The sequence below is a fragment of the Rhinolophus sinicus genome, chromosome 7 (assembly GCF_057876585.1).
Source record: "Rhinolophus sinicus isolate RSI-liver-muscle chromosome 7, RSI-T2T, whole genome shotgun sequence".
NCBI lineage: Eukaryota > Metazoa > Chordata > Mammalia > Chiroptera > Rhinolophidae > Rhinolophus > Rhinolophus sinicus.
The window spans coordinates 11,993,588-12,005,873 of record NC_142507.1 but is presented as its reverse complement, the minus strand read 5'-3'; the positions used below and the strand labels follow the sequence as shown (position 1 = coordinate 12,005,873).

General features: G+C 33.5%; 1 protein-coding gene across 1 annotated transcript in view; it reads left to right on the top strand.

The window, feature by feature from the left end:
• C7H8orf34 (chromosome 7 C8orf34 homolog) overlaps positions 1-11,977 on the top strand; it is a 110,445-nt gene extending 98,468 nt beyond the window's left edge. The window contains 1 exon segment of the mRNA XM_088799379.1: positions 6,314-11,977. Coding sequence (XP_088655505.1) covers positions 6,314-6,497 — 184 coding nt within the window. The 3' untranslated portion in view covers positions 6,498-11,977.
• The last annotated feature ends 309 nt before the right edge of the window (positions 11,978-12,286 follow it).

The following is a 12,286-nucleotide window of genomic DNA, read 5'->3' as shown; positions in this document are numbered from 1 at the left end:
TACTGTCACCCAAAGGGCTAAGTGCTAGTTAAAACAAAGGCAATTATGAGGGCAATATGGAGACATTAATAGAATAAGACAAGAGTTATTAACCTGGAACCTACACGGTCCCTGGATGGACCCAAGAAATCTGTGAATCTCTTAAAATTATGTGCAAAATGTTTGGATGTGCATATGGACATTTTCCTACCACATCTTACATAGATTCTCAAAGAGATTCTAAATTAAAATAGTTTAAGGAAGAAATTAAAGCATCTGAGCAAGGAAATAAAGAGGGATTCATAGACGAGAGAGGTGAATATGTTGGGGAATGACTGAAGACTTTCCAAGATTGTTGTAGACTACAGTTTGGCATCAACTGCTATGGCTTATCTAGCTGTTTGGTGGGAAAGCATATATGTCCATGGCACATTTAAAGTTATTAAAAAATACACACATTTATAATATAAATGCAAATAAAATTTAAGTTTAATAAACCTATATAATTCTATTTTAAGCCATCTGAATTAGATGCTGCAATAGCTGTGTAATGGATTTTCTAAAATTACTTGCTAAATCATAATGTGAATTTGTACATAAGCTCATCCAACCTTGAAAGCCTAATGAACTTCCTCCAAGCTGAACTACCTTATTAAAACAAGGATAATATCAATAAATATTATAGATCTGGTGAACTGGCTTTATTTAAATGAGCATTTTTATTAGATGGTAAATGTGCCATAAAATAAATTTTAAAATCTTACAACTTAGAAATATGTATTATTAAAATAAAAGCCAAATTCACTTCCTATTGTTGTCTTCCTTTTTTATTAAAACTCATAATTGCTTTTGCTAGATCTATAAACAAAGGCTGGAAATGGAAATAGTCTCTTCCTCTTAGAGTTCCCTTTATTGGCAGCAAGAAACAAACAATAGGAAAATATACAAATAATGCCATAAATTCGAGTAGTGATAAGTAGTATGATAGAAAATAAACCAGAATAAGAAGGAAGAAAATGAATGGAGGGCACTCTTATTAAGAAGTCCAAGAACAAAGAACCTTAATATTGTCATATTTTGACTGTTGTGGACATGGTAGAAAATATGTAATACATGTGGCAAAGCCTAAATCAAACTGATTAATTTAGGAATATTCTAACATGTCAATTTTAAGCATAAAGAATGTGGATTAATCAAAAATTAATATCCTAAAGGAATCAAAGAACAGAAGCCTTAACACTATCTAAAACACAAAAATTATACCTTAGGACTCACTCATTTCTTTTTAAAGCCAAGAAAGTATGTAACTAAATCTCACATTTTTATCAGAATGTTGATGATGTCATTTTTGTATGTTCAAAATGTGGACTCATAGACTCATTGATGGACTCATGAAACAGGCAACATTTTAGACTAAATCAGTGTTTAAGTCTTGTTGCACTATCTTCATGACCAAACCACGTATTTTAATGTGACTAATGAAAACAATTGTTTCAACCCACGTGAAATGGTCTTGGTCATTGCTAGCTGATGACTAGGAGTCATGCCTCTGTAATCTGCCATTTGTTCCTTATGTTCCACACTCCAAGCCTCATGTTTTTCTTTCTGCTTCACTACCAGTCTTCCCATTTCCTTAGGTTTTCATCGCTCTCAAGTTGGAAGACTCATATACATATACTTACATTAATTCTTATTTTGTTTAGTGTGGTTTTCAAAAATGAGGTTCAAACAGAAAAAGTGAATTTGTTAAATATTTACTGAGCACCAACAAAAGGTAATGTGCTAGATACTGGGTGAAACCAGCATTAAAAAAAAAAAAAATCCTAGAATCAGAATACTTGCTAGAAGTGAGGAGAATAGCAAGAATATATGTCTTATTTCTGTAGCTCATTGCCCACATGCCTTATAGCAGGCACTTATTAAATGTCTGCTAAATAAATGATACAAACATCACATTTAGACATATGAAAAAAAGACAGAGATCTCCTGCATAAATCAAAACACAGCAAGTGTGAAACTTTATGATCTCTTCAACAACCTGGCCCTTAATGCAAAGAGAACCCTTTAATTTCTGACTAGAGTCAAGAGCGAGGACACAGGTTCTGCCTATGAGGCGGTTATGGTGAACTAAACAAGCCTAAGGATAGTTCAAAACAGGAATCATCCAGTTTTCCACCAAAGAGCGTGTGGGGTCATATAAAATGAACATTCACTCACCTGTATTCAGAAGCAGAGTGTGAAACAAAATGGAGCAAGGTCAGGCACCCCAGGAAGAGTGGGATCAGGAAGATGAGGGCACATGGTCAGAAAGTAGGGAGTCTACGGGGAGGAGGGAGTGTCTACCTGGAGAGGCAGGCACTTTGGGGGAAGGAAGGGACTCTTGGCCACTTTAAACTGTCCCTTTGCATCTGATCTCAGTTTCAAAGTTACCGTTTTAAATCAAAGCAAAATGGGTTCCTAGAGTGTGTTAACACCACATTGAAATATTAACTATTCTTTTCCATATGGCCTAAGGCCTCTTCTTGGTTCCCTTTCTATGTGGGATGTTATTGGTCTAGAAAAGCCGCACAGATAATTAGGATAATTACATTAATTACCACTTGGAGACTGCTCTGTGTGCATTCCATATCTTAATCCATTTCATCCTCATGAAAAATTTATTATCCCTATTTTAGGAATAAGGAAACCAAGTCCCAAAATGGTGACATCACTGTCCCAAGTTTGGATAAGTAGCCAAGCCAGGCTGCCTTCCTCCAAATTCTATGCCCTTAAAGGCTTTGCTGTGCAGTTTTTCTTCGGGGAGAAGTTCTAAGAATCCCACTATCATTAAGATTTAAGTGCAGTATCTGGACAAGAGGGGTCCCAGAACCCCAATGATCTTAGGAACACCCCAAAACCATTTCTCCCATCTCCCCACCACTTGTTTGCATCAAGACCTCTGCTTCGCTGTAGCAGCGTGCATTTCCTCTCTCATAGTTCAGTTTTCATTTCTACAATCCGCAGGCATTTCTCTTTCAAAGCGATAGTCATATCTTTCTCATAGTCAAAGCTAACAGAGCTAAAGTTAGAATGAATATCATTATTTGAAAATAATTTGACTTCAGTTAAATGATGTAGATTTAAATTCCATTTAGCACGTTAGGTCTGTCAGCTAAGAAATCCAAACTACAAATTGTTCTGTTTGTTTACTTCTCAATGAATAACATTAGTCAAGAAAGATGTTTAAATTGTTATATTATTTCTCTGTTGAAAAGACACAAAATGAAATTACTCAGGACAATCTTGCCATAGCAAGAAATTGGGGCTAAAGAAACTTCCATTAATTTGCAAGGAATATTTGTTTTATCTCTACTATTAAAGTGTAAAAATAATTCTCTTTAATTGAATTTGAATTGCACTGATCGTTACTAAATAAAGATAAATATTTATTTTAAAAGAGATGTAATTTTACAACATTTTAGCAACAGTTCCTATTTAAGTTGGGAACCTAAATTAGGATGGAAGTTAAAGTTGAAATAAACATTGTTGGCAAGAGTGTGTCTTCATATATTTTTTCTTATTTTCTACCTCAACTTTTTACTTTGAAAAGTATTAAACTGCAGAAAATTTAAGAATAGTAATATCAATATCCACATACCCTCCACTTAAATTCACCAACTAACATTTTGCCTTTGTTTTATCTCTGGTAATGGATCAATCTATTCTATTTTTGTTTTGTTTTTTTTGCTGAGCCATCTGAAAATAAGTTATAGATATTGTAACATGTTAATTCCTTGATTCTTTAACATACATCTCCTAAGAATAAGGATATTTTCTTATACAACTATTATATCATTAACATATCAAAACATTTTACAATGACAGTGTAAAATTATCTAATATGGAGTCCATATTCGAAAATCACTAATTTTCCCAGTAAAGTCTATTCTGGATGTTTACTGGGAAAATTAGAGATTTACTTAGTTTTTTTGTTTCCTTTTAATCCAGCATCCAATAAAGGATCATGTGTGGAGTTCAGTTGTCAAGTCTCTTTAGTCTTCTGTAATCTAGAAAAGGCTTTCACCTTTGTTTTCCTTCATGACATTGTCATCTTTGCAGGGCGCAGGCAAGTGTTTCCAAATCTGGATGTGTCTATTTCCTGATGATTAAATTCAGGTTAAACATTTTTGGCAAGAATTCTATGTAGGTGATATTGTATACTTCCTCATTTTATCATATCAAGAGGCTCGTAATATCAGTTTGTCCCAGTATTGATGATACTGAGTTTATTTACGTGGTTAAGGAGGTATCACTTGATTTCTCCATTGTAAAGGTGTCATTTGCCCTTTGTAATTAACAAGTCATCTGTCACCTCTGTTTTGGAAAAGATGGCACACACTCATTTCTCTCTGCTCCTCCCCATGAAATATAACTGTAAACTTTGGAAATGATGCAAGAGGCAACCAAAGTAACTTAACTTTCACACTGTGAAAAATGTAAAAAGGAAGGTGGAGGTTAGGCCCCTGACAACTGGAGGAACAACATAATGGCAGGCAATTTATGATCTCCCACCCAACAGCACAAGGCAAGCTAGGACTGGCATTTCCCAGTCCCAAACCAGCAAGAGGAGGTGGCCCGGATAGGTTCATTTCTCCCCCTGGTTGAACAGGTGTCCTGCCAACAATACCAGGAGAGTCTAGTGGCACTCGCCAAGGGAATCGAACAAGAAACTCACAGACAGTAAATGCTCAGGGACACACTGTCCTCTCCTGCCAGTCTTCAGACTCCCCTTCCCCACTGAAGACACCAGACAGTTCAGTGTCTTTTACTGGACAAAAAGACACCAGTAAGAGGGATTCCTCCAGAGCGAAGCTTGGCATGGGGAACCTTTCGTCCTCATGGTCAGGTATTCCCTTCACCTACCTAAAGGCAGCAAATGTACCACCTGACGTTGCCACTCTTCCCCCTCAGGCAACACTGGTAGGGACCAATGGGAGCCACAGTGACACGAATAAACCAAGCAGACTAAAACAGCACTGCAAGAGCTATGAAAATTAAACTGTTACTGGGACCACAAGCTACAACGGGTCATGCACTGCAGGTGGCTGGCTGCCTTTTAAAATAAAAGATTTAAATAGGACCCAGAGTCTCCTAAAATAATAGCCAAATTGTGCAGGCTACAATAAAAAAAAAATCGCCAATTATACCAAGAACCAGGAAAATCACATCTTAAATGAGAAAAGACAGTCAACTGATGGCAACATTGAGATGAATCAGATAAAATTATCTGGCAAAGAATTTAAAGCAACCACCATAAAAATGCTTCCACAATCAATTATAAGTTCTTTTGAAACAAATGAAAGCATGCAATATATCAGCAAAGAAATAGAAATAATAAAAGCGAATCAAGTGGAAATTGTGTAACTGAAAAAATAAATAACAGGAGTTAAAATTTGTAGAATGGACTCAGTAATAGAGTGGAGATGGCGGGATAGAATTATTCAATGTGAGGAGAGAGCCATAGAATTTATCCAAAATGAACAACAGAAAAAAAAAGACTAAAAATATATATACACGCAATCAAAATTTCAGCAAGTTATTTTGTGGATATAAACTAACTGATTCTAAAGTTTGTATGGAGAGGCGAAAGACCCAGAATAGTGAACACGTAGGAGACGAACAAAATCAGAGAACTGATACTACCTGACTCCAAGATTTACTATAAATCTACAGTAATCAAGACATTGCATATCGGCAAAAGAATAGGCAATAGAACAGAATAGAGAGCCCAGAAATTGCCATAAATATATAGTCACCTCATCTTTGACAAAGGAGCGAAGGCAATACAATGGAGCAAAGATAGTTTTTTTTTTAACAAATGGTGCGGGAACAACTGGACATCCACATATAAAAACAAATAAGTCTAGACAAGACCTTACACCCTTCACAAAAATTAACTCTAAGTGGATCGTAGACCTAAATGTGAAATGCAAAACTGTAAAACACCTAGAAGATAACAAGAGAAAAACCTATATGACCTTGGGTATGACAATAACTTTTTAGATACGACACCAAAGTCATGATCCATGAGAGAAATAATTGATAAGCTGGACTTTATGAAAATGAAAAACATTTGTTCTATACCCACTTGGAAAATTGTTAACAAGTTACCAAAGATGTCTAAGAAAGAAGACAGAGTCTATATTTCCAGTATCCTCGAGGAAAGTTTTGCTAATATGTCCATACATTTGCATAGCAAAATAATTGAATGGAATGTGTCTAGATTCTCTTTACTTACCACAGCTAATGCATCATGTCATCATCACTGAAAGTTAACACGTAAATATTTCTTCAGCTTAAAGGTGGAACTCAAGACTAAGGGATTAAAACAACAGCAACAGCAACATAAGAAACTTCTGGCAGCAATGCTCTCTCAGGATTCTTTCGAGTCCATTCACAGCCCGACTCCGTCTGTAACAGAAGAAGATATTGATAACGAAGATGATGCAATGGAATTGCTGGGTAATTTTAAACATTAATAATTTCTCTTTTTCTTCTTCTCTGGCATTGTAAACATGTGTAGTGGTTAAGAGATTTTAAAAGTTCCGAATAGTTTTGTCTTAAGGGAAAGAAAGAGTTTAACACTCACTTTATTTACATTAGACTTTTATGAAGAGGCATGTGAGAACTGAGTTTCAATCATCTAAGCATGCAAAGTATTAGACTGTATTTTGTGCTTTGTATATGCAGCCTTTTACCTTCTGACTATTTAATCAAGCTTTATTCTGTGTGCAATTGTGATAAAGAGTCATCTGTTTACTTTATTCTCTGATTATAATTGCCTTGATTACATCTTTTGTCTATAAAATGTGTCCAAAGTACATATTTCAGTCCTCATCCTAAGATGTCCCCCTGTTATTTCAAGGGTGTTTTAGAAAAATAGAGCAAAATTTAAAGGGGCAGAGAGTAAATTAATGTTTTATGTGTTCCGTAAATGACAGGAAAGTTTGCAGAGATTTCAATGTTGTTACAGGTTCATTACTTTTCGTAAAACCCTTATTAATGTTGTATACGTAGGAAATCCTTTTATATCTGTTGATGAAGTAAATGTATGTTTCTGTTTTATCAGAGATCTTTTCATAGTAGTTTTTAAAAATTAAACTTCCCTTTGGAAAACCATTTTCCCAAAAGAAGGAATGAAATTTTATTTCAGAGAAAGTGATCCACATATAAAACAATGTGTTTTTTAATTCAATGATATCAGTTATTCTATTCTAAATAATTAGAAGAATTTTCAATACTTTGTAAAATATACTAGTAAGAGAATAAATAATCTAATAATTTGAAAGTTTCAAGTAAGTTTAACATATAGATTATGGAGCCCAAGAAATATACATATATTTAATTTTCTTTTTTTAAACAGATTCCTTGGTTTCAAACATTTATGGCAGTAAAATGCTATAATAATAATAAATGGTGTGGGTCTCCATGCATAGGCGTGAAAGGTGTTATTTAGTCAGTGATGACAGGTTCACTGATGTTTCCTGATGCTATAATAACTGCATCCATTCCAGCATTGAGGAGACTATTTCATGACATTTCCACTTCATTGGTTTTTTTTATTTATTTTTTATTTTTTAAAGAACAATTAGGTCTGGGTGTTGGTTAAGGAATTTTATCTCCTCACCTCCAAATCATTAGTGTGACAGATATGCAACATGGTGGTGGTACCTTCTTCATTCAACTTCCATTCAGCAAATGTTTACTGAGCACTTACTATGTGCTAGGCAGTGGGCTTGGTCCTGGGGACACAAAAATAAAATAATCATGGTCTCTACAAGAGCTTTACCTCCTAGTGTTCAAGGTAAAAATGTAAATACATCACTCTAGCAGTGTTTGCTACGGGGCTAGTTTGATTAGGCTCACAGTTGCTTATAGGGATAAAGCCTAATGCACAAGTAGGGTATGACGATCAGGGAGTGTTTCCTAAAGAAACCAATTCTTCTGGTGAGTCCAGGACAAGCAGATGCGCATTTAGCAGACAGAGTGTGGTCATGACCTCTGAAAGTGTGCTCCCATAGGATTGAACTCTTGCAATTGTGCTCCAACACAGCCTGTAAATTGTTCGTCTGATTCCATCTGTAACAATGAATTGGCACTGAGTTGTATCAATCTCCGCCTCTCCCTTCTTTCCTGTAAATGGCAGCTCATGATCAGCTGATGTCCACATGAAGGCAGCTATACCCTATCTTGCCAACAGAATTTTTTGGAAGAAATTCCAGGCATGCTCAAAATCACGTCGGGATTCCTGATAGCCTCAGGAATAGCAAGGCAGAGGGGAGGGAATTAATATAACTTCAGTGATATCCTGGGATTCTTTAAGGAGACTCGGGAGTCCACACGGCATCCGTTCCCCCTAGATCTCAGCTGCTCTCTTTTGTTTCCAGTCTCCCAAGCTGAAAACCAGAAGGTTGGGTTTTGGAGTCTACTTTATGGGAGCAACTAATAGCTGATCGCCATTATTATTATTATTTTCTTATTTAGACTTTTAGCCTGTGGTCTGAGCATATTGAAGCATGAGAAATAGTTTAAGGTTTGGACTGCATCCATGTAATTCTTTAGATCTCAGCACTGATGTCTGGCGATGTACTAACGCTGACCTATAGGTCATGAGGTTTCCTGCCATACAATGGAATGTGCCAAGTCCACTGGGCTGGCCCCTCAAACAATGCCATGTGTAGCTTTCTCTGTTGCCTAGTTGTCTCAGTGAACAAAGGTGATACAGCAGTAAATTTACCTAAAAAAATTGTTTTGCCCATCAAGTTCAATTAAATAGCAAGTCATTTGGATATGAACTATGTTTGACTTGAAAGCCCAAATATGCCGATCCATTAATATCATTCAATTATTTTAAAATGTAGACTCAGGGTTTTCTTCAAAAGTAAATAGTGTATGTAAATTCATTACTTATAGTGCTACTTATGTCTTTCATTAAAGTAATGGCTTATCTTTTATAAGAAATCAAACAGTACATGAATAATTTCAGTTAATATAGAGCTAAGACTTTTTTTCCATCATGATATAGTAATAAATGAATATGTCAAGTATGGATAGAATATAGAATGATTATTAAGTTATTCTCTTTTAAGACCTGACATCTTGAATAGCCATGATATCTCTGTTAATATTCTATTGGATTTCAGTGGACTCCATTGGTGCATTATTCCTAATCAATTTAGACACTCAAAACATCTCCCTTCACAGTCCTTTTAATATTAGGTTTCCGTCATTTTGTTTATTATAGAATTTTAAATTTTGTTTACTATAGAACTTAATACTAAGTTCTTGAAAATTTACATGAAATCCAATTTTAATACATAGAGTCAGTAGAAAATGAAACAGAGACATCTGGTATTTAAAATATCTTTTTGAATCTACCACATTGTGTAGAATGAGTTTGCTACAGCTTATGTGTCTTAAGGGTTTAAATTGTCATCGTTGTCTATGCCAAGATTTAATGGGCTGAAAATATTTCTTCTGCATGAGGAGCACTCTGTAAACTTTTCCAAGTGATAAATAAGTAAAAGGTATAATTATTAGTTTATGTTAATATAACAAAGAATTATTCCTCACTAAAATTGTTTGATTGGAAGGCGGGGGGAAAAGGCTTTAAGTTGAAGTAATAGAAGTTAGAAAAACTACTGATCCTTATTTTGTTTATTAAGAAATCTAGCATTGTTAATATATACTAATTAGTATTTAATTCTTCACAGTTGTTGAATTATATATCTGTGGATTTCTAAATGTATTGGGTATGTGAAAACATTATAGTATACCATCTGTAATTTTTAAAGTAGATTTAATAGTGTCTGTAGGATCGCTTTAAATACTAGTTACAGACTCATAGTACAAAAGTAGCTTAATATGGAATTAATATATATCAGGGAATAAAATGTCCAAATTTTTGGAATTTTAAGATATAACAATTTTAAGCACCTCTCATATTGGTGATGTAATTACAGAAGATATTGAATGAAAGATCTGCCATGTCCCCTTAAATTAAGTAATTCTCAACTTCAAACACAAAATATTCTCAAATATTTCAGTAATTATGCTAGAAATTAATGACCACAGTGAATAAAGCATTATAAAGAATCTTCATGTTTTTAAGTTATTAAAATCAATAATTTTTCAAAATGGAAAGGCAGGTTACAATGGTACAAGATACTTATAAAAATCTTTATATATTTTATTTTATTAATACTCACAGAGAATTTGAGGAACTTTATTAGTTTCAAAGATATTGCAGCTTGTAAATGTGAGCAGCCCATTTCACTACGTTACGTGCAATTTTCATCGTATTTTTGATGAAATGCTAATTATAATTACATGTTTGATTATAATTTGTACTCATTTTAAAATGTCATCAGAATTATTTGAAAAACACAACTATTTTTCTTACACATTTTAGTATGAGATATTACTTTAAAAAGTTTTTTTTAGGCTTTCTCAGAATTACTGACGATCCTAATCTAAAAATCACAGTACAGAGATGCTAAAAATAAAAAACAGCATTAGTCACTTTGAGTTATACTTTCTGGTCTTTGCTCATAGTCATATAAAAATTAAAACTAATATTATATTACCAAAACATACAAGGTGGTTGCAACTATATTTCACTTGTTTTAAATGTAATAATTAAGAACAAGTATAATTATACTGTATTTTTTGCAGAATACAGTAATTGAGTTTCTGAAACCTCAGTATCTTACCAAATTATGTAAAATATAAACTTAATTTTCTACTGGGACTCATTACATTAAAATGATCCTCTGACAAATTCTTTTGCATTTTGAAAATAAATATTCATTCTTGTTCGGGGTTTTTTTTTGTTTTTTGTTTTTTATAGGAAGCTTCTTAAAGCAAAAAGCACCTGTGTTCGTAAAATAAGAACATTCATTTTACCTAATGAGAAATGGGTGCTGTCCCTCAGTTATGTTTAAAAAAAAGGGAGAGGGGCTTAAATGTTAAAGAAAAAAAATCTTTCTACCTACCTATCGAAACGCCTCTGTTTTAATGATCTAAAGTATGTGAACATGCATACAATGAGTATGGATCATTGGGAGCATCAGGATAACTGAAAAGTTGTCACTTTTATTTAATTTTTTTATATTAGTTCCAGGTATACAAAGCAACATAATGATTAGACATTTACAGCGCTCACAGAGTGATAACCCCCCGAGTCTATTACCCCTGTGACATCGCATAAAGCTGTTACAATACCACTGACTATATTTCCTATGCTGTACTTTACATCCCGTAAGTATGTTATATATATATATGTATATATAATAATAGTTGACATTCAATATTTAATTATAGTTGATATTCAATATTATTCCACTTCAGCAGATTCTTTGTAGAAAAGATTCTTTTAAAAAGGATGAGGATGTTCAAAATTAAATTTATGGATGCTTAATATTGTCTGTATAAGGTTGCTTTAAATGCTACTTCGAAATTCATTCAGCATAGTACCAAAGTACTATTTAAGCAAGGGCAAACACTAGTGTAATTTGGTTAAGAAGGTAGACTAAATTACTTCCATCCTTAACTTTCTTCATATGAATGTGTAAATCTAGGAAGAAAACAAAAATGTGTAGTGGATACACAGGAATGAATGCTCACAAAAGTTGAGATGGGAGTAGAAATAAGATGGAGAAACAAGGAGGAGATATATGAACACTAGAAATTTGTAGTTCATGTTTCTCTGCTTTTGTGTAAATAAAACCATAAAAGTGTTGAAAAACCTGCAAGCTTTAAAAAATCTTCAATTATATTGATAAATATGAAATTATTTGAAAGAGCACTATTTTGATGGTTTTACATTAATTCATTGTATAAACAAATCACAACCAAATTGAAAAATCAGTGTTAAATATTATTAGGTTTTTGTTGCTTTGGAAATAAAGTTGCCCATTTCAAATACCCAATAAAATGGTGATGTTACACTGTAAGATGATTTGTTTAGCTGTGGTAATTATATTTTCATATGATTTGACTGCATTTGAGTTAATGTTGTATTCTATGTAAGAGCCTTTTGAAAGTGGTACAAAATCATGACTTTATTGTAGTTATTTTCTTGGTTGAAAATGTGCGAAAAGTATAATTAATTCAGCAATTATTTGCATTTTAACATAAAAAACGATCAGTTTAAAGAGGTATTAAAACACTTCTGGATTGTTTAAAACTTACTGTATAATTATAGTAATCTGTTTAGATTTCCATATATTACAATATTACTGACAACTTATTCAATCATTTCTAAATA